The sequence below is a fragment of the Pelophylax lessonae genome, assembly GCF_965119305.1.
Source record: "Pelophylax lessonae genome assembly, chromosome: 7".
NCBI lineage: Eukaryota > Metazoa > Chordata > Amphibia > Anura > Ranidae > Pelophylax > Pelophylax lessonae.
Genome location: NC_138774.1, coordinates 19,174,671 through 19,199,094, shown reverse-complemented (window position 1 = coordinate 19,199,094; position 24,424 = coordinate 19,174,671). Strand labels below are relative to the sequence as shown.

At 43.6% G+C, this 24,424-nt stretch overlaps 1 protein-coding gene across 3 annotated transcripts in view; it reads right to left on the bottom strand.

Annotated features, from left to right (window-relative positions):
• Window positions 1-4,500: 4,500 nt before the first annotated feature.
• PCDH19 (protocadherin 19) overlaps window positions 4,501-24,424 on the bottom strand; it is a 282,964-nt gene continuing 263,040 nt past the window's right edge. For all 3 annotated transcript variants that reach the window (XM_082263851.1, XM_082263852.1, XM_082263853.1), the window contains one exon: window positions 4,501-5,812. In XM_082263851.1, coding sequence (XP_082119977.1) covers window positions 5,226-5,812 — 587 coding nt within the window. In that variant the 3' untranslated portion in view covers window positions 4,501-5,225. The remainder of the gene's footprint in view (window positions 5,813-24,424) is intronic.

The window sequence follows — 24,424 nt, the reverse complement described above, 5'->3', positions numbered from 1 at the left end:
ATTTAAGGTTCTGTGGAACTCTAGGGTCCCTCCAGAGGTTCCTTGAGCAATGAGCAGTTTGTGGCATTCAGATAAGTTCCCACTGACACCATTGATCTTTTTAGGTATCTGTAAGGGGGTAATCCTTCCCAATGACCACAAGTGTAATGAGCATTCTTCCCACTGACCATCACACTAATGCATCATCAGTTGTGGATAAAGTATTTCTTCACAGGAAGCATACTTCAAGGGTTCCTCTGTGTTGAAAATGTTGAGAAAGGCTGTCTCACATCCTTTAATATTAATGTTTGCTCATAACAAGAAAACACAGAGCCTCCAACACTTTTTTGGGTTCAAACATCCCTTCTTCATTAGGGCCTCTGGTATGCAACCTGCTAATACTGCCAACACTACTCTTTATCTGCATAAGTATACCAAAAGCATCCAATTGAGTCCAGCTACACCATTCATAAGCCTTGATTAGGGGGGTGGGGGTGTCTGAACCCCCAAAGCATGTTGGAAGTCTAAAGTCTTTTTGTTTTTGAGCTTTTAGATCTTTGGTCAGACATTCTTATTCATTTTTTTACTCAAGGTTTCCGTTGTTGTCTGTGCCCCCACTTGGGAAATTTGCCCTCCGTTTCCTGTCCTGGTGGTGTAAAATCAGTAAGTGTGAGAAAATTATTCCCCTATGAGATTCTAATCCTTATCAAATGTATTGAATATTAAAGTAAAGCAATATTAAAGTTTGTGTTACTTTCTTTACCAGACAGAAAATGAGGGAAAAACTGGATTTTTGACCTACCCTAAAATCCTTTTCTCTGATGTTCATTGACAGACGCAGCTCCATATTTTTCTTAACCATGGGGTATGCTGCCCCCTTCAGGAGTAAGACACTATGCAGGAAAAATGACCATGCCTATGGGGCAGTCCCTGGGGGTACGCACCCACTCACTCTGCTATAGGCATTCAGTTTTGTTGCAAGCAGTGTCAGAAGAAAGTAACCCCAACCCAACTCATAAATAGAGGGACGGGTGCTGCGTCTGTCAATGAACTTCAGATAAAAGCATTTTACGGTAAGTCAAAAATCCAATTTTCTCCATCGTTCAGTAACGGACGCAGCTCCAAATTCTTCTTAACCATTGGGACATCCTGTGTCTATTAGGGACACAGGGTGACCAAGAAGCCCAGTCTGGCCTGCCCAAACCAGACTTCCACAGACTGATCGGCTATGAGAATTCCATGCGCTCTGCCGGGACAAACTTACAAAAAATGTGGAACTTTGTGAAGGAAGCTGCCATGATGGATTGACCCCTTGGGACTTGTTACCCAACTAACTCAGGCACAGACCGATTGGAGGTCTGGTACCTGGTTAGTATACCTTTGGGGGGGAAGATATGTGGCTGTACTCATCGTCACTGGGAGTGAAAGACAGATACTCAATGGACACTGAGAATATGGTTTGGGTTACTTCAAAGGGGTTATGTGTTTACACTTATTATAATGTGTATTGTACTTCAATGCCAGCAGACAGACGGTCTGTCATTGGCAGGCTCTCCCTATTGTCTGTGTATTGAGGTGTGATGTGGATTCTGTTAAGCTTATCCGTCCCATTGTTAATGATGGCTAGATAGTTAGTTTGGGTTGGTTCTATTTCTGTATGCAATTTCATCTGCATATGATAATATAATCAGGAAACCCCTAACCTGTGTGTGGTAATCTGATCAGGAGGGGGATGTCCATGATGTATATAAACTGTGTGACTGTTCAATATAGAAGAAGGTTCCAGTACAAGCTAAGTTGTCGGCTAGCTTTGTATGGGGGCGGCTGGAATATTTGATATCTATGTTCAAGACTGAAGGAAGCCGTATACTGACGGAAGTCCACAAGAACAGCATGGGTCACGGTTCCGTTACACGTCCCAAAGCAGTATTAACATGAGGAATGGGAAAACAACGTAGAAAGGAATGTAATTCCCAAAGGCTAAACTTAGCCAACCAGGTAACGCGGAGTTCAACCGGGATCAACTGGAGCTCACCTAGAAACAACATATACCCTCAAGAGACTAAATGCTCTTTTAAACAGCAGCCTGCAAAATCTTGTGGTCAAAAGAAGCATCTGAGGATGCCAACACATCTACTTTGTAGAATTTTGTGAACGTGTGCACAGACAACCAAGTTGCCGCCTTGCAAACTTGTATTACTGACGCCTGATGGCGAAAAGCCCAAGCAGCACTCAGCGCCCTAGTAAAATGTGCCTTCACAGGGAAAGGTGGAACCTGACCCTTAAGTGAATAAGCCTGTGCCACCGTCTGCCTGATCCATCTGGATATGGTCACAGCAGAGGCAGCCAATCCCTTCTGAGGTCCTTCCGTAAGGACAAAAAGAGAGTCCGATTACCTAAAAAAAAAAAATTTAGACACAAGGTTCCTTTTTACATAAAAAAACATGCTAGGACCTAAATCCCAGAAGGGAACTAGGTCCTACTCCTGAACTAGGCAGAAAAAAATGGAATGCCCATAGCAGAGTGAGTGGGTGTATACCCCCAGGGACTGCCCCATAGGCGTGGTAAAGATTTTTCCTGCCTAGTGTCCTACTCCTGTAGGGGGAAGCATAACCCAATGGTTAAGAAGAATATGGAGCTGCGTCTGTCAATGAACGATAGAGAAAACCTCAACTGATATAAAGACAACAATAAAAATATACTGAATGTGATTGTGCTCTATGTTAAGAATAATGAGTAATAGATACCTACATCCCAAAATTATACCAATTTTTGTATTACCAATTCCTACATAGGGAAATTGGTGATTGTGGGCTATAGGGTGGGACTTATCATACCCAAATTTATGTAACTACACATTTGTATTTTATAAAAAATGGGGTCTGTTTTTTTGCCTTCCATAGAGAAACATGTTGAAAATGATTACAATGGAGGGGGGCAAAGTGGGACTTTAACGGTGCAAAATGATGGAGAAAAATCTGAATTCTCAAAAATTGTACATTTTATTACACATAGGAAGTGAGGACAAGACAGTACATAAATATAAAATGATAAAATCAAGAAAATGCACTCGAAAATATAATCGAGTTGATATTTTCGAGTGCATTTTCTTGATTTTATCATTTTATATTGATGTACTGTCTTGTCCTCACTTCCTATGTGTAATAAAATGTACAATTTTTGAGAATTCAGATTTTTCTCCATCATTTTGCACCGTTAAAGTCCCACTTTGCCCCCCTCCATTGTAGCTACTTTAAACAAAGGGATGTGGTGCTTTCTACTTCATCTCTAGCAATATTTCTTTAAAATGTTGAAAATGATACTATGTTATGTAATATATATGTAACAACCTGTATTGATGTTTTATAGACATTTACGGTATCCTTATCAGGTCCAACTGCCCCTGAAGAAGCTTTGTGTAGCGAAACATGTCAGGCAAAAACTTAAGTGGTAGCAGGAATAGCACCGCTTAAATATGCAAGAGGACTCCATATGTTTCAAAATTGTCAATTGTCACCACGGTTTTTGTATATCTAATTTGTGGTGTATGTCTCAGTGTTAATGTGTTTGATTGAATGTCTTTTTAAACAATAAAAATATAATGGAGGTTCTAGCCTTACATGTTTCTTTTTTATTGAAGATTTACTCTCACTTCCTTTATGGCGAAAGCATCACCAGGACAGGTACTAAGTGGAAACCTCTATAATGGACCCCCAGATATCAATAAAAAAAAAAACATGGAAGGGTCTGTAATCATTTCCCACTCTATCCAAAATATAAAGTTGTAGGTGCTCATATAAGTTTAACCATTATTTGCATTTTTTTTTTTTTTTTTCAGATTTTGTGTTTATGTGTGAAGTTTCCTCTTATTATAATAGTTCATTTGGAAGCATGGGTCATTTTGAAATTAAAAACTTTTTTTTATTTTTTCACCTTTTTTTTCACTTTCTGTCAGTGAATTTTTTATAACATTTGTCTTCAACATTTTCTTTTAAGACTATTTTACAAACAGAATATTATGTAAACTTTTTTTTTTTCTATAATTTACAATTGTCAAAAACATGTTCATACCATCAGGACATTGGAGATTTTTTTTTTTTTTTTTGTTTAACTGAGCACACTGGCAATAATCAGGAGCAAACATGACACACCTGGAAAAAAAAATTTAATCTGCTTTAAAAAGAAAATGAATAGATCTGGGGACATATAAAAAAAAAAAAAAAAGATGTATGGCCTTGGAATGGTAATTAAAAACTAACAATGTACGAGAGTAACAAAAAGCATATGTGAATAAGAGTAGAGGATATAAAAAAAATTGTGTTTGCAAAAACTCTCTCTTTTTTTTTTTTTTTTTTTCGTTTTTATAAATACAAATTAAATACTCAAAAAATACCCTAGCCTTGAACTCTCACAATATGAAAAAAGTCTTTAAAAAAAAAAAAAAAAAAAAGGAGGCATTTAAGTGAACAAAATAAAAATACAAATTGTGTTTTTTTAATGTTTCTTTCATTTTTACTTGAATTACTTGAATGCCTTTTGCCATCACTCGACAAAATTTTTAAATATCAAATACAGTCAGAGTACAGAGAGCATGTAACAGCAAAAGGGCTTGTAATGCAGGGGTGTCCTCGAGAACTCAGCAACCTACCATGGATAAAATGGTCAAGGCTAGCTTTATTTCCGTCTACAGCTTACCTTTTCAAACTTAGGACGACTCACAAAGAATGGCGGATTTTTTTTTTTTTTTTCATCTATGTTACAAAATCATTAGCGAGGGACTTTATTTTTTTTTTGGAAGTGGCGGTGGATGTGTGGAAAGTAATTTTTTTTTTCTTCTTTTTTTTTTGTTCTGTACAAATAAGCTATGTTTATATTATAATTCTGATATATATGCTTATAAAAATATATAAATTCAAAATACTTAATACATACATAATACTTTTTACATTGATGGTCGTAACGGTTTTTCATGTTGAGCGCAACGGGATGAGAGGAGGGTCGGGGTCGGGGGGAAAGACAAGAGTGATGCAGGCTGCTTGCTTTAGACGGAACACCCCTGCCACATGTTGAATAGTTTGGGATTGTCACATAACAATAGCCTTTATTTATAAACAATACGTTTTTGGAAGCTATAAATACAGCAAATTTGTGAACCATTGGTAAGCCATTAAAAACGAACTGTAATTTTTAAGTCTTTTTTTTTTTTTCATTTAATCATTTTTCAGTAGAGTTGGGTTTTTCGGTGTTTAGAGTACAATGTCCTTTAGTCTCTTTACACCCACTGAGTCCTTTTCTCGACATTCTTGCAATAATGGATTGATTTCATGCATTACGTTTTCACTGTCCGCCCCCCTGGGCTCCGCGTCCAAAGGCCGAGACGGCCCGTTGCTTACGAACTGCTCCATTTCGCGGCTCCCGGCGCAGTGCATGATATTGTACGTCGCTGACGGTTTGGCCGGCAGGGGGCTCTTTAGGTGCAGGGGAGAAGTGATGGGGCTGACGGCCTCGCAGCCGTTTCCCGCTTCGCGGACGGCACCGTTGACCTTAGGGCTGCAGATAGGCAGGTCCACTGTCCTTTTCCCTTTCAAGGTCGCCCTGTCGTCGGTGGGGTGCTCGTTGCCGTCTTTGCCAAAAGTTGCAAAAGTTCTTTTTGTGTTGCAGTCCTCGAAGGATTCAGTGTCCACAGTGGTCGCTTCTATTGACAAGGCAATGACGTTCCTTCCGTGTTCGGGGGACTTGGCGCGGGCAGGGACGGGGACTCTGGGCATCCAGCACCTGTCGGAGTGACCCAGAATGCGACATTCTTCCCTGCAGTGAAATCCTTCATTCTGATCTGAACGAAGAAGTAAAAAAAAAAAGTAAAAATTTAAATTAGTATTTGATTTGGCATGCTGTATAATACACTGTAATTACCATTAGACAAAAAAGCCAGAGCATTGTATGCCCCATATTTACAGCCATAATTAGACACCATAATTTGTACCCTTATTATATTTGCCTAAATCTGTCCTATTATTATGTGCAAGGGAAAGCGATTCTGTTGAGGGAATGCATATATTTGATATGCATTCAAAAGCCATTGGCTGAATTACCGAGTTTTGTATCTCTGGCAGCGATGACACAAGCAATGAGTCCAGCTACCAATCAAGCGGGTGCTTATTGAATTACGGGACGGAGGAAAGGATTTGGTTGAAAAAGCAAGCCAGTTTAATGAATATGTACAGAAGAAGAACAAATGGCAATGGTTTTGATATACAGACATACACTATATTGTCAAAAGTATTGGGACGCTTGCCTTTACATGCACATGAACTTTAATGGTATCCCAGTCTTAGTCCGTAGGGTTCAATATTGAGTTGGCCCACTTTTTACAGCTATAACAGCTTCAACTCTTCTGGGAAGGCTGTCCACAAGGTTAAGATGTGGGTCTACGGGAATGTATGACCATTCTTCCAGAAGCGCATTTGTCAGGTCAGGCACTGATATTGGACGAGAAGGCCTGGCTCGCAGTTTCCGCTCTAATTCATCCCAATGGTGTTCTATCGGGTTGAGGTCAGGCCAGTCTAGTCTGATTCTGGTCTAATTCTGTAGGGTTCAATATTGAGTTGGCCCACCCTTTGCAGCTATAACAGCTTCAACTCTTCTGAGAAGGCTGTCCACAAGGTTTAGGAGTGTGTCTATGGGAATGTTTGACCATTCTTCCAGGAGCGCATTTGTGAGGCCAGGCACTGATGTTAGAGAGAAGGCCTGGTTTCCAGTCTCTGCTCTAATTCATCCCGAAGGCGTTCTATCGGGTGCAGGCCAGTCTACAGTAGTTCCTCCACCCCAAACTTGCTCATCCATGTCTTTATGGACCTTGCTTTGTGCACTGCTGCGCAGTTATGTTGGAACAGGAAGGGACCATCCCCAAACTTTTCCCACAAAGTTGGGGGCATGAAATCGTCCAAATTGTCTTGGTATGCTGACGCCTTAAGGGTACCTGGAGGTAGCCCAACCCTCCCTAAAGGCACCTGGGGGCACAGTGGAGACCCAGCTCATAGCACCATGGCAGCAATGGCATCCAGTGTGTCCACTCACCAGCATACAACAAACAAAATTGCCCCTGCACCCACCTATAACTGGCCTTCATAGCAAAGAGCACATAGAAGGGCAACACATGTGAGACAAAAACTAAAAGAAATTCCTAGCTCAATTCACCAACCAGTTTGCTTACCAACCAAAATTAACCTGCCTAACAGTATGCGTTAAAAACAGGGGTTTCGTTTGCTATGAAGGCCATTTATAGGTGGGGGCAGGGGTAATTTTGTTTGTTGTTGATGCATGCTGGTGAGGGGACACACTGGATGTCTTTGCTGCAATTGTGCTATGAGTTGGGCATCCACTGTGCCCCCTAGTGCCTTTAGGGAGGGTTGGGCTACCTCCAGGCTCACCTGCCCTCTGTCTATCCAAGTGCTTCCACTGTGGAGACTCTCATTGATTTACAGGGGTTAGGACTGCAGGTAATACAGGGAGCCATGAGGTGGCCCTGCAGCTTACACATGCGTTTGCAAATCTGTGCTAAACCCCGGTTTTTAACGCATACTGTTAGACGTTAATACGGTTGGTAAGCAAACTGGTTGTTAAATTGAGCTGGGAATTTTTGTTTTTGTTTTCGTCTCACTTGGTATGCTGACGCCTTAAGAGATCCCTTCACTGGAACTAAGGGGCAAAGCCCAAACCCTGAAAAACAACCCCACACCATAATCCCCCCTCCATCAATCGATTTGGATCAGCGCACAAAGCAAGATCCATAAAGACATTGATGAGCAAGTTTGTGGTGGAGGAACTTGACTGGCCTGCACAGAGTCCTGATGCCAACCTGATAGAACACCTTTGGGATGAATAAGAGCGGAGACTGTGAGTCAGGCTTTCTCATCCAGCCTGACCTGACAAATGGACTTCTGGAAGAATGGTCAAACATTCCCATAGACACACTCCTAAACCTTGTGGACAGCCTTCCCAGAAGAGTTGAAGCTGTTATAGCTGCAAAGGGTGGGCCAACTCAATATTGAACCCTACAGACTAAGAGTGGCCATACTTACTTTTCTGGGGACAACCCAAAATGTGGGATTTCTTTACTTTGACTTTCAATGTTAAGGGTAGAAAGTAAATCATCACAAATAGAGAGGGTTAATCCCCCTAACAGGGCCACGGACAGCAATAAAAAAAACAAAGTTTATGCGTGTGTAAAGGCAGGCGTCCCGATACTTCCTCAGAGGTCTGAAAAAAAGGTCATCCATTAAAATAAATTGCAATGCATCTATTGGCTGGACAGAATAAACATACATTATTAAGGTCTCAGAGGGCATAGCACCTTTCTATGTGATCTCAAAGGTCCAAAAAACATGTCAACCATCAATATAATTTTCATTGCGTCTACTGGTAGGACAGGATCAGTGCATTGTGTTGAGAACTCAGAGAGCACGGTGTCCTCCTACGCGCCCTCGGTGGTCCAAATAGCAGGTCACCCGCTAGCATAATTTTCAATGCAACTACTGGCTAGACAGGATCTGCACATGGTATTGAGGGCTCAGAGGACATGATGTCTTCCTACATGCCTTCAGAAGTACAAATAACAAATTGCCCATCAACATAAACTGCAATGTATTTATTGGTTGGACAGGATCAGCAGGATTGATGATGCCAAAGCCAGCAGAATATTAGCATGCATAAAGAAAGGGATGTATTCCAGAGATAAAACTATAATCCTTTCACTTTATAAAACTCTGGTCCGACCGCATCTGGAGTATTCTGTCCAGTTCTGGTCGCCAGTCCTCAAGAGGGATGTGTTGGAGCTGGAGAGAGTCCAGAGAAGGGCAACTAAACTGATTAGGGGATTGGAGGACCTTAATTATGAAAAACGTCTGCAATCGCTTGATTTATTCTCCCTGGAGAAGAGACGCCTGAGAGGGGACATGATAGCAATTTATAAATATCTCAATGGGGATCTCAGCTTAGAAAAAAAGCTGTTCAGTCGAAGGGATTGCATGAGGACTCGAGGGCATATAATGCGATTAGAGGAGAAGCGTTTTAACCTCAGGCAACGTGGGGGGTTCTTTACTGTTAGGGCTACAAGATTGTGGAATTCTCTACCACAAGAGGTGGTTTCTGCGGGAAGTATGGTGGCTTTCAAAAGACTCTTAGACGTACATCTCAAGGATCAGAACCTTCAGGGATATGTGAGATGATTACAGCCACACACACCTACACAGGTTGAACTGGATGGACTATTGTCTTTATTCAACCTCACCTACTATGTAACTATGTAACTATATGCAACTATGTTTTAGAGGTCCAAATAACAGGTCAGCCATCAACATATTTAGCAATACAACTATTGGCTGGACAGGACCAACATGTAGTTTTGAGGGTTCAGAGGGCATATGGCATCTTCCTACATGCCCTCAGAGGTCCAAATAACAAGTCACCCATTAACAAAATTTGCAATGCATCTATTGGTTGGACAGGATTGGCACAAAGGATTGAGGACTCAGAGGTCCAAGAAAATGGTCATCCATCAAAGTAATTTAAAATGCATCTAATGGCGGGACAGGATCAACATACGGTATTAAGATCTCAGAAGGCATGGCATCTTTCTCAAAGCTCCAAGAAAACAGGTTGCCTCTCAATATAATTTTCAATGTGTTTATTGGTTGGACAAGATCAGCATGTAATGTTGGTAACTTAGAAGGCATGATGTCCTTCTACATGCCCTCAAAGGACCAAATAACAAGTCACCCATGAAATACAATGCATCTATTCAGTGGCGTAGCGTGGGTTGTCAGCACCCAGGGCAATTTGCGCCCCCTAACCCATGGTATTTTAGCACTCAAGTCTTTTCCACTAGATTAGTTAAAGAAACCCTTAACCCCTAAGCACATGTATTGTTTGTTATGAAAATACTGATGCAATTCAATGCAGAAAGACCAGTGTGCCCCCTTTCAATGCAGAGAGACCAGCGTGCCCCCTTTCAATGCAGAGAGACCAGCGTGCCCCCTTTCAATGCAGAGAGACTAGCATGCCCCCTTTCAATGCAGAATGACCAGCGAGCCCCCTTTCAATGCAGAGAGACCAGCATGCCCCCTTTCAATGCAGAAAGACCAGCGTGCCCCCTTTCAATGCAGAATGACCAGTGTGCACCCTTTCAAAGCAGAATGACTAGCGTGCCCCCTTTCAATGCAGAATGACCAGCGTGCCCCCTTTCAATGCAGAGAGACCAGCATGCCCCCTTTCAATGCAGAAAGACCAGCGTGCCCCCTTTCAATGCAGAATGACCAGTGTGCCCCCTTTCAAAGCAGAATGACTAGCGTGCCCCCTTTCAATGCAGAAAGACCAGCGTGCCCCCTTTCAATGCAGAATGACCAGCGTGCCCCCTTTCAATGCAGAATGACCAGCGTGTCCCCTTTCAGTGCAGAGAGACCAGCGTGCCCCCTTTCAATGCAGAATGACCAGCGTGCCCCCTTTCAATGCAGAATGACCAGCGTGCCCCCTTTCAATGCTTTCTGATTGGCCAGGAGGAGGATCCGTGTGACAATAGCAAATTTTTATTCGCTATTGTCACACAATGGGTGGGCTTGGGGCGCACTGCTCTGCGCCTAGGGTCCACCCTTTTCTGAAGCCTATTAGAGCCTCTGGCTCTAATCAGGTGCGCCCCCAACGCACCAGCCACCACTGCTACTGACTCTGTGACAGCGCCAGGCTGCTGACTCACTCGCTGCTAAACTGACTGAGCTGTGAGGAGAGGCGGCATAGGCGGGGCTTGGCTTGCAACGCCACCCCACCCTACACCAATGGACAGGTGAGGCACAGTCCAGCCTCCCCCCCCCCCCGCCCCGCCATTTTCAGCCATAGGGCAGCCGCGCTGGACATCTCCCAGCCTAAAGATGGAGGCAGCCGCAGACAGTGTATGAACTGTGTATGTCAGAGTCACACAGAGTGACACTGTGGATGCGCCCCCCCAGATGTTGCACCCGGTGCGGTTGGCCCCCCCTGCACCCCCCACGCTACGCCACTGCATCTATTAGTTGGACAGGATTAGCACATAGTATTGGGGGCTCAGAGGACATGATGGCTTCAGAGGTCCAAAAAACTGGTCAACCGGCAACATAATTTGCAATGTTTTGGTTGGACAGGACATAGTAAATCAGCACAATTCCTGTGATGGGATAAAAGTCCATAAACGTCTATGAGAACTAAATTATTCCAATCAAATCCCACGGTGAAATGTCCACAATGATTTCTTATTCCCTTTGTGCTTAAATAATACAATGTGCCCCTATCGCCATGCAGGTGAGATCCAACCACCTCCACTACAATGCACTCACCTTGAGGTATGGACCTAAAAACATACATTATTAGGTCAAATGCGCTTGGACCCCTCAGGGGTATATATAGGTAGGTGTGAAAAGGGAAAGATAACTGCCCTATACTGTACTAGTAATAAAAATAATTGGGAGCTGCAACTATACAGTGAGATAACACCAGATCAAACAAATATAACAATAATAGTTGCGCTAAATAGTGAAAAAAGCAAAATATACATTTACATTCACGCAGATCCTTAGACCTCCACCCAGAACTTACATAGCAAAGGGACATGGATACCCCATACAAAACAATTGAAGAGGCACCATAGTGTAAAACCGTAATTTATTAAGAAATACCATACAATAATGCACTTACATAAGTGATTGATAAAGAGCGTATAAAAAGCAGACCGGCTACAGCTGCACACCCGTCCTTCCGGGATCATAGGAACGCGGTGACTTCAGCACGTCGCTGGCCTGACACGTTTCGTCACAGATGACACCGTCCTGGGGCATCTTATGATCCCGGAAGGACGGGTGTGCAGCTGTAGCCGGTCTGCTTTTTATACGCTCTTTATCCATTACTTATGTAAGTGCATTATTGTATGGTATTTCTTAATAAATTTTACACTATGGTGCCTCTTCCATTGTTTTGTATGGGGTACCCATGTCCCTTTGTGAACTCTGGATGAAGGTCTAAGGATGAGCACCCGGTGATCCCTTTTCTGAAGCTGCATGCCTGGGTGATTGTTACAAGCGCTATTGACCCTTGAGGTCGTTGTTCTGGTAAGAAGATTAACCTAGTGGTGGAGAATATTTTATTCGGTGGTGGATCCCTTATTTACTCACGGACATCATTTTTGTGTTTCACGTTTGAAGATCCAGACTTTTATCATATGTTGGACAATCAAGGGTGTTTGTCACTGACTTTGTACCACCCACACTAATTATTTAAATTTTTTGAATGTCAAGTTTGCTTTTTTCACTATTTAGCAAAACTATTATTGTTATATTTGTATATATAGGTAGGTATTCCTTCAATACTCCATTGAATTTGTCCTCATGTTATCTCTTTAGGAAGCCTTTTTTGGGAGCAAAGCAAAAGGGACCTCCTAAGAGATACTTGCCCATTATGCCTCGTTTCCACTGAGTGGTACGGTTCGTTTCGGTACAGTTCAGTATGGTACACCTTGATCAGGATTGCATTTCCACCACCAACAGTACCTAAGTTCAACAGTACTTCAACAGTATTGCTCCACCCTGTTGGTATGGTACTAATGTGCTTGGTACCCCAATGAAAGTGTACCAAAAAAGTGGTATGTTTTCGGAATTAGGGTACCATTTACAACTTTTGACAATGGAAACGTAAAAAATTGTGTGCCGTACAGAACCGAACCGTACCGTACCGCTCAGTGGAAAAGGGCATTATTCTCATTACGGGAGTGGTGATTTATTGTGGTTGTGGAGTGTTATTTTTTTTTTTTTTGGGATTAATGTTCTGATTATTATAGAATGTCGCAAATTCCATGAGGTGTCCTCGTAGAATTTGCGATATTCTTGGTGGTAATAATGGGCTAGTATCTCTTTAGGAAGCCCTTTTTTGGGAGCAAAGGAAAAGGGACCTCCTAAAGAGATACTAGCCCATTATTCCCATTACGGGAGTGGTGATTTATTGTGGTTGTGGAGTGTTATATTATTTTTGGATTAATCTTTGGATTATTATAGAATATCGCAAATTCCATGAGGTGCGCGATATTCTTGGTGGTAATAATGGGCCAGTATCTCTTTAGGAAGCCCTCCATCCCTTTTTTGGAAGCAAAGGGAAAGGGACCTCCTAAAGAGATACTAGCTCATTATTCCCATTACGGGAGTAGTGATCTATTGTGGTTGTGGAGTGTTATATTATTTTTGGATTCATCTTTGGATTATTATAGAATATCGCAAATTCCATCAGGTGTCCTCATGGAATTTGTGATATTCTTGGTGGTATAATGGGCTAGTATCTCTTTAGGAAGTCATCCATCCCTTTTTTGGGAGCAAAGGAAAAGAGACCTTCTAAAGAGATACTAGCCCATTATTCCCATTACGGGAATGGTGGTGATTTATTGTGGTTGTGGAGTGTTATATTATTTTTGGAATAATTTAAGGATTATTATAGAATATCGCAAATTCCATGAGGTGCCCTCATGGAATTTGCGATATCCTTGGCGGTAATAATGGGCTAGTAGCTCTTTAGGAAGCCCTCCGTCCCTTTTTTGGGAGCAAAGAAAAAGGGACCTCCTAAAGAGATACTAGCCCATTATTCCTAATACGGGAATGGTGGTGATTTATTGTGGTTGTGGAGTTTTATATATTTTTTGGATTCATCTTTAGATTATTATAGAATATAGCATAAGGTGTCCTCATGGAATTTGCGATATTCTTGGTGGTAATAATTGACTAGTATCTCTTTAGGAAGTCCTCCATCCCTTTTTTGGGAGCAAAGGAAAAGGGACCTCCTAAAGAGATACTAGTCCATTATTCCCATTACGGAAATGGTAGTGATTTATTGTGGTTGTGGAGTGTTATATTATTTTTGGATTCATCTTTGGATTATTAGGGAATATCGCAAATTCCATGAGGTGTCCTCATGGTATTTGCGATATTCTTGGTGGTAATAATGGGCTAGTATCTCTTTAGGAAGCCCTCCGTCCCTTTTTTGGGAGCAAAGAAAAAGGGACCTCCTAAAGAGATACTAGCCCATTATTCCCATTACGGGAGTAGTGATTTAGTGTGGTTGTGGAGTGTTATATTATTTTTGGAATAATTTTAGGATTATTATAGAATATCGCAAATTCCATGAGGTGCCCTCATGGAATTTGCGATATCCTTGGCCGTAATAATGGGATAGTAGCTCTTTAGGAAGCCCTCCGTCCCTTTTTTGGGAGCAAAGGAAAAGGGACCTCCTAAAGAGATACTAACCCATTATTCCCATCACGGGAATGGTGGTGATTTATTGTGGTTGTGGAGTGTTATATTATTTTTGGATTCGTTTTTGGATTATTATGGAATGTCGCAAATTCCATGAGGTGTCCTCGTGGAATTTGCGATATTCTTGGTGGTAATAATGGGTTAGTATCTCTTTAGGAAGCCCTCCGTCCCTTTTTTGGGAGCAAAGGAAAAGAGACCTTCTAGCCCATTATTCCCATTACGGGAGTGGTGATTTATTGTGGTTGTGGAGTGTTATATTATTTTTGGATTAAGGATTAATATAATATTTTTTTGCACTTATTTATAGTATTTATAAGTGTTGTATGCAGTTTATATAACACGTGAGGTAATGTAAAGGAGCGCCGCATAATTAGCTATAACCCATATTTACTGTTTATTTACAACTCTCATCCACATGATAAAATAAATAAATAAATAAATAAATAAATAAATAAATGATCGACAAGCTAAAAGACCTGTTATGGTTAGCCTGACCGGCCAGGCCCGGTAATATCCATTGAGAACTCTGCACAAATTTCCATGGCATGCTCAAAGTATCCTATATACTCCGGGAAAAAAGGTGTCATAACCCATAAAGCAAATCTAACTGGAATAACCTTTTTTCATATGTGTAGATTAAATTTTTTGCCAGCGGAAGGTCTTTGATCCCCTTTACAGGCCTCGTCTCGATGACAGCGTTCTCCAAGATGAGATCAAAAGGTTAGAAATGTGGAAAGATAGACCACATACATCACATCCGTATGCTCCGGGAGGGATTATTTTGCAGCTTCTGAAACACGCAGCCCCCAGAATAATCACAAGCCTTCTCCGCATGTCAAAAGAATACATGCCCGCATAAAAATGGAGGTCTTATTTGAAAGTCTTGCTCTGGTGATCTTTATGCGTCGCCTAAGTTTTCCCAAAGGAAATTCTTCATAATCCATGAACTGCCCAGCAGGTGACGAGGATCAAAACTCATCGAGCGTATAAAATAAAGCGAGGATTGAACGTCAGGGTACGGGAAATAATGTACAAGCCGGTTGATGGGACTGAATGACTTGGATGCGGTATTATAGTTGGCAGCTTGAATAGAAAACATGAGCAACAAATAGGAAACAAAAAAAGGATCTTATTTAAAGGGAATATAGAGGATAGAGGGTAGAGGTGAGTGAGCCTAGGCACACAGGCCTGATAGATTGCCCGATAGATATGCCAACCAATCGCCAGGGTTGCAGAAGCCATATGGGCTGCTGACAATGCTATACAATGCCAATGAGGATTCTAAGGCTAAAGTCCTGATTTTCTGATATGTGGTGAATGCAGGGCCGGTGCAAGGATTTTTGCCGCCCAAGGCAAAATAAAAATTGCCGCCCCCCCCCCCCTGGAAAACATATTAGTTTTGCTGGCACTGCAGGACTCTGTAGTGCCCCTCTCCCTCCCACCCCCCCATCCCAAGTTGCTGAAGGGGTTAAAACCCCTTCAGGGACTTACCTCCCCCCTTGGTCAGGCTCTGCCTACTCTCCTCCCCCAGCTGACGCCAGCCGGCAGGGGAGACGTAATGCGCATGCGCGGCAATGGTAGCGCACGTGCATTAGACTTCCCTATAGGAAAGCATTATTCAATGCGTTCCTATGGGGATTTCGGCGACGCTGGAGGTCCTCATCCTGATACCGGGTGCAGGATACCGACGCCCCCTGCTAATTTGCGACCCAGGCAGCTGCCTAGTTTGCCTTACAGGTAGCGCCGGCCCTGGGTGAATGAATAGGGTGAACCATACAGAAGCAAGCATGGTATGTCTTTCCATGGGCATCACTTTAAGGTCAGCCATGTTCCGCCCCTATTTCAACAATGTCATGAAGGGGAGGGGCTTAGTCATTATCACATAAAGCGCAGGCATTCAAAGGTTTGAGAAGCCTGATGCAAAAGCAAAGCTGACCCTCTGGGTTTATGCAGGCGCGGCGCATGCATGCACATGACGTCAGTACGTGCTGTGATATCACATACTGTGCCTCTTTGCATGGGGCCACAAATCTCAATTTCCTTGCCCCGGGCTCCCCCCCTCCTGGAATGATAGCACCGGGGTCTGGGTGGGGCTGAGGACAGTGGTCCGCGCGGCTGTTGATGTCAGTCACCGCGCCAAACCACGACTCGCAAATATTTATTTTTAAAGGGGAAAAATAAGCCGCTCTTTACCAATTTTCAGAGTGCTGATCGCCGCTCACGTGACCCTCCACCTCTCTCCTCCTTTCGGCCTCTCCTCCTCCCCTCTCGACTGACGTCAGCTGGGGAATCTTCGGCCCCGCCCGCTGCAGGCAGCTGATTGATGTGACTGGCAGGCCATAATTTGGAGACCCCTGCTTTAAAGAATTGTACATTGTTTCAATTCTTTAAAGCAGGGGTCTCCAAATTATGGCCTGCCAGTCACATCCAGCCACAGGCGTGCGCACAGGGTGTGCCAGGTGTGCCTGGGCACACCCTAATCACCCTGTGTGGCACATATTTCCCATGTTTAGACCCCTAATATTTCACCAAATACAAAAGTCTCCTTTTCTGCTAAAAAAAAGTAAAAAAATAATTTTGTAAAAAATATCCCACTGACACCTATCCTTGCTCTTTCGATACCATCCACTGCTCTACTGACACTGACTGTATATAAACACATGCACACACATGAATACAGTATATGTTTGAGTTTTGGTATGCACACCCTAATGCAAATGGCTGCGCACACCTTTGCATCCAGCCCTCTACAAGAATTTATCCGGCCCATAGGTGAGGTCAGTGGCATATCCTCTATGTACCCTGATTGAGGATCAAGGTCAACAAAGGATACCTTTGGTCTTTGCTTTGAATGTAAGGGAAGACTCTGGTGGGCACCCTGATTTAAGGGTGAACTCTGATGAAGAGGGGAACTCTGTTGGGGACCCTAATGTAAGGGGGGGACACTGATGGGGACCCTGTAGTAAAGGGGGACTTTGATAGGGAACCCTGAAGAAGAGGGAAACTCTGATGGGGACCATGATTTAAGGGTGGACTCTGATGGGGACCCTGTAGTGAGGGGGAACTTTGATAGGGACCCTGATGTAAAGGTGGACTCTGATGGGGACCCTGTAGTAAGGGAGGACTTTGATGGGGATCCTGGTGTAAGGTGATGGGGATCCTGGTGTTGTCAACATCAAAAAAAAACAATCAATGAATACTTAGTGGGCCTGAACAGCATCTGTCAGCAGCTGGCCCACGCTGATGGCATTCACATAGACAGCTACAAAACTAAAAGACTGACAGCTTCTCTTTACCGCACATCCCTTCTAGTAACAATGCGATTGCATGCTGTAGACTGCAGACGAGACTGTATCATCAGACAAAAAAAAAAAAATCTTTAATCAAAAATTGTAACAAGAAAAAAAAAAAAAAAGTCCAGCAAGCACAATTTTCCCATTAATATGAATTTTCCAGTCGACATAAAATATTGCTTTCAGAATGAAATGCTTCCCTTTTTTTTTTTTTATTCTTATTTAAGCAATGAGACTATCTCTGTATAATTTGCATTTCAGTGAAGTGAACAGAAGCTTTTTTTTTTTTTCTTTTCACATTACGCTCTGCCCGATAAGGATCTTTTTGAAGGATTGTGAAGCTATATATTTGTGTGTTTAACCTGGGCCTTGCTAAATCCGCTCCGCCGCCGCCGTTCTAGCCACACATCAGGCAAAACTCATAAAAATTCACAGCACAATCTCCACTGCACCAAAAAAAAAAAAAAAAATACAAGCGCCTTAGACTTGCAGGAAAACGGCGAGGTAGGAAAAAAAAAAAGAAAAAGCACTTTGGAGTGAAAGCTAAGATACTCATCACTTTTAAATCTGTACCTTCGACGTCTGATCTGCTACTGTGATGAAGTAGCTCGCTCTCTGACACAGCCGTCAAACATAAGTAAAAAAATAAAATAAAAATGGAGCTTTGTAACCTTCTGTAAGTGTGTTGTAAGCATGCAAAGGTCTGCTGACCCATGCCTTGGTCTGCAGGGCCTGATAGGAGAATCTGCTGCATTTACACAATTTCTCGGCTTATTGGGGGGGGGGGGGGGGTATATTGCACAGATAAGATGAGGCTCAGAAGCATTACTGTCTGCCTTGGGTTTATGTTTTATTTACAGCCTTCTGAACAGTGACCTGTCTTTGGTAGGAGGGGGGATGAAGATGCTTTGACGGCTCCTAATGGGAGTGCTGGAAGGAATCAAGGCGGGGGTGACAAGGCTTGGGGGGGGGGGGGGGGGCAAGAAGATTTAAAGCTGAATTCCAAGCAGATAAAAATGACACAAATGAATGCAGCTCCATATTCGTTAAGGAAAAAGGAAGCCCTTGAAAAAGTACAATATTGGGGGCAGTGCTGTATTTTGGCCTAGGCCAACAAGGCCCAGGCCTAGGGCGGCACTTTGCAGGGGGGCAGCAAAAAAGCCGCCCCCCTCCACCTGAGACTCTACTAACCACTGATTGCTAGAGCCACCTCCCTCATTCCCCCTCTCTCGCTCTCTCACCCCCTCTCTCTCTCACCCCCCCTCTCTCTCACCCCCCCCTCTCTCCATCTTACTCCTCCTCCCTCTCTCGCTCACCCCCTCCTCTCTCTCTCACCCCACCTCTCTCACCTCTCCTCTCTCATCCCCCCTCTCACTCTCTCTTTTATCCCCCCCTCTCTCTCCCCACCCCCCTCTCTCTCTCTTACCTTTCCTCTCTCTCTCACCCCTCCTCTCTCATCCCCCCTCTCGCTCTCTCTCTCTTTTATACCCCCTCTCTCTCTCCCCACCCCCTCTCTCACCCCCCCCTCTCTCTCTCCTTCACCCACCCCCCTCTCATGAGATCTCAGGGGTTAATGCTGGGACTTGTAGTCCTTCAATTTTTTAGGGAGCCACATCAGTTAAAAAAGGAGTGGGGCAAATTTACATAGGAGGAGGAGGAGAGGAGGGGGGGCAATTTTAGTCTTGCCTAGGGCAGCACAAAAACAAAATACACCACTGATTGGGGGTACAGCGTTGGCCAGAATTACATAGGGAAAAGATTTGATGGTACTTATTATAAGTGATTGCAAAATGAGCAAAGAGTGTGGCCAGGGGGTGGGAAAAGTGAATAGAATTCTAGGGAATATTACTAAGGGGATCACCATGAGGATGAAGGAGGCCCTGATTCCTCTATATAGATTACTAAATCACTAGAGCAAGGTTTCTCAACCAGGGTTCCTCCTGAGGTTGCTAGGGGTTCCTTGAGCAATGGGCAACTTCTGCCACTCAGATAAGTTTCCAATTACAGAATTGTTCCTTTTAGCTATCTGTAAGGGGGGCAATTCTTCCCAATGATGACAGGAGTAAGAAACATTCTTTCCACTGACTGTCATACTAATGTGTCATAAGTTGTAGTTTTTTCATTTGTAGCAGCGGTTCCCCAAGACCAGAAATTTATTTTAAGGAGTCCTCTGTGTTGAAAAGGTTGAGGAAGGCTGCTTTAGAGGGATCTCCAGCAGTAGGTCCTGATTCCTCTGTAAATATTACTAAATCACTAGAGGTATCTCCAGCAGGAGGTCCTGATTCCTCTATAGAGATTATTATATCACTAGAGGGATCTTCATCAGGAGGTCCTGATTCCTCTATAGAGATTATTATATCACTAGAGGGATCTTCATCAGGAGTTCCTGATTCCTCCATACAGATCTTTATATCATTAGAAGGATCACCAGCAGGAGAAAGGAGGTCCTGATTCCTCTGTATAGATTACTAAATCACTAGAGGTATCTCCAGCAGGAGGTCCTGATTCCTCTATAGAGATTATTATATCACTAGAGGGATCTTCATCAGGAGAACCTGATTCCTCTGTCTATATAGATTTTTATATCACTAGATGGTTCACCAGACGGAGGGAGGAGGTCCTGATTCTTCTATATAGATCTTTCATCATTAGAGGGATCCCCGACAGGTGGAAGGAGGTCCTAATTCCTCAATTTAGAGCTTTATATCACTAGAGGAGTCACCAGCAGGAGGAAAGAAGTCCTGATTCCTCTATTATCCTCCTTATAAACCGATGACGTCATTGGTTGTTATGATGACGGAAACGTAAAGGTTGTAATGAAAACAATGAAAACCTGTGGCTTTGTGTAACTAAAAGGCAGGCTTGATCGACTTGCTAATTTTTATTCCATTTTTGGGCAATTTTTTAGAAATAAAAGAACCTGGGCACCCTGGTTAAAAAAGGCTGCTCTATATAGATCTTTAGTTATCACTTAAGGGATCACCAGCAGGAGGAAGGAGGTCCTGATTCCTCTATATAGATCTTTATATCATTAGAGGGGTCATCAGTAGGAGGGAGGAGGCCCTGATTCCTTTATATAGATCTTTATATTATTAGAGGGATCACCAGCAGGAGGAAGGAGGTCTGAATTCTGCTATATACTGTAGAACATTATATCCCTAGAGCGGTCACAGCAGGGGGAGGGAGGTCCTGATTCCTCTATATAGATCTTTAGTTATCATAAAAGGGTCACCAGCAGAAGGAAGGAGGTCATGATTCCTCCATATAGATCTGTATATCACTAGAGGGATCACCAGCAGGAGGAAGGAGGTCCTGATTTTACCATATAGATCAGGGATGGCGAACCTTGGCAGCCCAGATGTTTTGGAACGACATTTCCCATGGTGCTCAACTACACTGCAGAGTCAATGAGCATCATGGGAAATGTAGTTCCAAAACATCTGGGGTGCCAAGGTTCGCCATCACTGATAGAGATCTTTGGTTATCGCTATCACTAAATTGTGTATCCTATTTTGGAATAAATTTGTGTCTAGATGATCAACTGCTGGTGTGGTGCTTCAATCTTAGACCTTCTAAAATGCATCCTAATGGCCATTCCCTGCAATAGAATGAGTATTATATTCACCAATCCAGCTGCCTGTGTCTCCTGCCCTACGCCATTCCAGCGCTACAACCTCCATCAGAATATTCAGCTTTTGCCCCTTCAAGGAGAAGGATGGACTGCCTGTGTCCCCTGGCATCCCCTATGGTTCCCTCTCAAGACCCCTTCATCAGCCCAGGGCATTGTATGCTATTTTCTAAGGATCTGAGATATTGACACTCTACTAGAGCTTTTATATGCACCATTTCAGACCATAAATCAATCAATCTGCTGGCAAGGAGTGCTTTTTGAATTTTTTAAGACATCTAATGCTACCTGAGGAAGTGGCCCTAGGGGGCAAAGTTGAGCAGGAGAGACCGAAGGCTTCAGACACCAATGACAAACTGGTCTACAGAGTGCAATTCATCTCACATCTTGTTACGGCTTCATTTACTTAACAATGTAGAGATCAGAACGCGGTCATTTGGGCAGTTGTAATATCAGAATAAAATATGGTAAAAGCAGGATTTCCCCTTCAGCTTTCGTACATGGCCAACATATGATATCGTTTCTAACCACATCTCCGCACATAAAATATCTGCACACAGAGAGGAATAAATGAAAGATTAGCACAAGCTGTTAAGGGGCTCCATAATTCCTGGAAATACTGCAAAATACATTGTAACAGTTCCCCTGGGCTTGGGTGGATGAATCTCTGCACAATACAAAAACTATGCAACAAAAATCAACACCATTTCCACGCCGTGGATAGAATTCCCATCTAATAGATGCCTGATGATTGCATATTTATGCATTATCGGCATTGTTCAGAGGAGGCAGAGAGAAAAAAGAAAAAAACTCCAATTCAGAATGTCACCAACACGGATGATTTTATTCCTCTCAGACGAGTATGTATAAGATTACAATTATACCTTTTTATCCCTGAGATGTTTACCACCCGATAATAAAATATTCCACATTCTAGTGATCTGATCTACAGTATTGCCAATGGTGTCCCTTTTTAGTGTAAAACAATGGTTCTCAACCTTCTAGACCAGGGCCCAGTAAATTCTTCCAAAACCTTCCATACCTCAACAGTATAAAAAAGCTTATGCTTACCCAATAAAAGTATAGGAATACAAAATATGTGTTAAAAAGTTAAAAGGCTCAGGATGGGCTGGGTGGCACTGCAGGGGTGAGGGGAGGCTCTGGAGGGGGTTAGGGGACTCTTCAGTAGAAATGGTAGCACTACAAGGAATGGGGTTTCTGGAGAGGGCTAGAGTCTCTTCAGGAGGTGGGGGCTTTGCAACAGCACTGAGAAACCCTGGAGGGAACTGCAGGGGTTAGAAGACACTGTGGGGCAATGTTGGTTGTTAGGGGCAATATGGGGGGCTGGAGGCTCTGCAGCAAGCTGGTGGAAGGGGGAAAGTGTGGGAGGTTGGGGCACTATGGGGGCTGAGGCTTCTCAGGGGGCCTAGGGTTCGCATCCTTATAGACCAAGGCCCAGCAAATGCTTCCCAAACCTTCCATACCTCAACAGTACTGCACTGCAGGGGTTAGGAGGCACTGTGGGACACTGGAGATTGTTGGGGGCACTATGAGGGGCTGGAGGCTTTGCAGCAAGCTGGGGGGGGGCAGTGTGGGAGGTTGGGGGCACTATGGGAGTGGAGGGTTCTCAGGGGGCCTAGAGTTCTCATCCTTAAAAAACAAAGGCCCATAAAATTCTTCCAAAAACTTTCATACCTCAACGTTTAAAAATGGTTTATGCTCACCCAATAAAATGTGGGAATACAGAATATGTGTTGAAATGCTGAAAGGCTCAGAGTGGGGTTGGGTGGCACTGCTGGGGTGAGCGGAGGCTCTGGATGGGGTTAGGGGACTCTGCAGTAGAAGAGGTAGCACTGCAAGATATGAGATTTCTGTAAAGGGCTGGGGTCTCTTCAGGAGGTGGGGGCTTTGCAACGGCACTGAGAAACCCTGGAGGGAACTGCAGGGGTTAGAAGACACTGTGGGGCAATGTTGGTTGTTAGGGGCAATATGTGGGGCTGGAGGCTATGCAGCAAGCTGGTGGGAGGGGGGAAGTGTGGGAGGTTGGGGCACTATGGGGGCTGAGGCTTCTCAGGGGGCCTAGGGTTCTCATCTTTATAGACCAAGGCCCTGCAAATGCTTCCCAAACCTTCCATACCTCAACAGTGTAAAAACGTTTATGCTCACCCAATACAAATATGGGAATATAAAATATGTGTTGAAATGCTGAAAGGGTCAGGATGGGGCTGGGTGGCACTGTATGTGTGAGGGGAGGCTCTGGACAAGGTTAGGGGAGTCTTCAGTAGAAATGGTAGCACTGAAAGGCATGAGGTTTTTGGAGAGGGCTAGAGTCTCTCCAGGTGGAGGGGGCTTTGCAAGGGCGCTGAGAAAGACTAGAGGGCACTTCGGGGGTTAGGAGGCACTGTGGGACACTGTTGGTCGTTGGGGGCACTATGGGATTGCTGGAGGCTTTGCAGAAAACTGGGGGCAGTGTGGGAGGTTGGGGCGCACTATATAGGCAGAGATTTTTTTAGGAGGCCTAGAGACCTTGTGGGAGGTTGAAGGCACTATAGGGAATGTAGGGAGGTTGGCTGCATTAAGATAGTTGGGGGGCACTGTGGTTGGTTACTGGATCTGCAGCTGGCTGGAGGCCCGGGTGGAGGGAGGCTGCTGCCTGAAAGTGGGCTATGGCCTGGTGGTTGAGAAGCACTAATGTAGGGGGTTTTGTGCTCTTAGAATTTGGGTTGAAGTCAGGAGAGGCACCCCTGTAGAAAAGATATCCTTGAGAAGTATTTCTTCAAAAGTTTGATATTTGTTGATTATAAAATAAACATAAAATGCTATCAACTTGTTTCAAAATGAGTTCCGCATTCCCATACAAGTCCATGGGAATGCAAAACTCGTTTGAAGAAGGCCACATGCAAGCCAGAAAAAGAGAAACTGCAAGACAAATGCACCTGTCATTGAATTCTGAAGGATCTCCCAAGCTTCTCAGACTGAAGTCCAACTGATGCCATTGACACAAGCCCAAAGACTGCCCACAAAATCTTAAACTGTGTCTATGAGAGCGCCATACCAAAGATCTAAGGGGCCATAACATTTTATCATTGGTGTTTGCCCATAGCAAGGAAACATAGAACAGCCAACAAGTACCCTTGGGGCAGGGACTGCTGGAATGCCTCAAGGCTCATCCACACTATTGCATTGTGGTGGCAACGCACTTTACATGC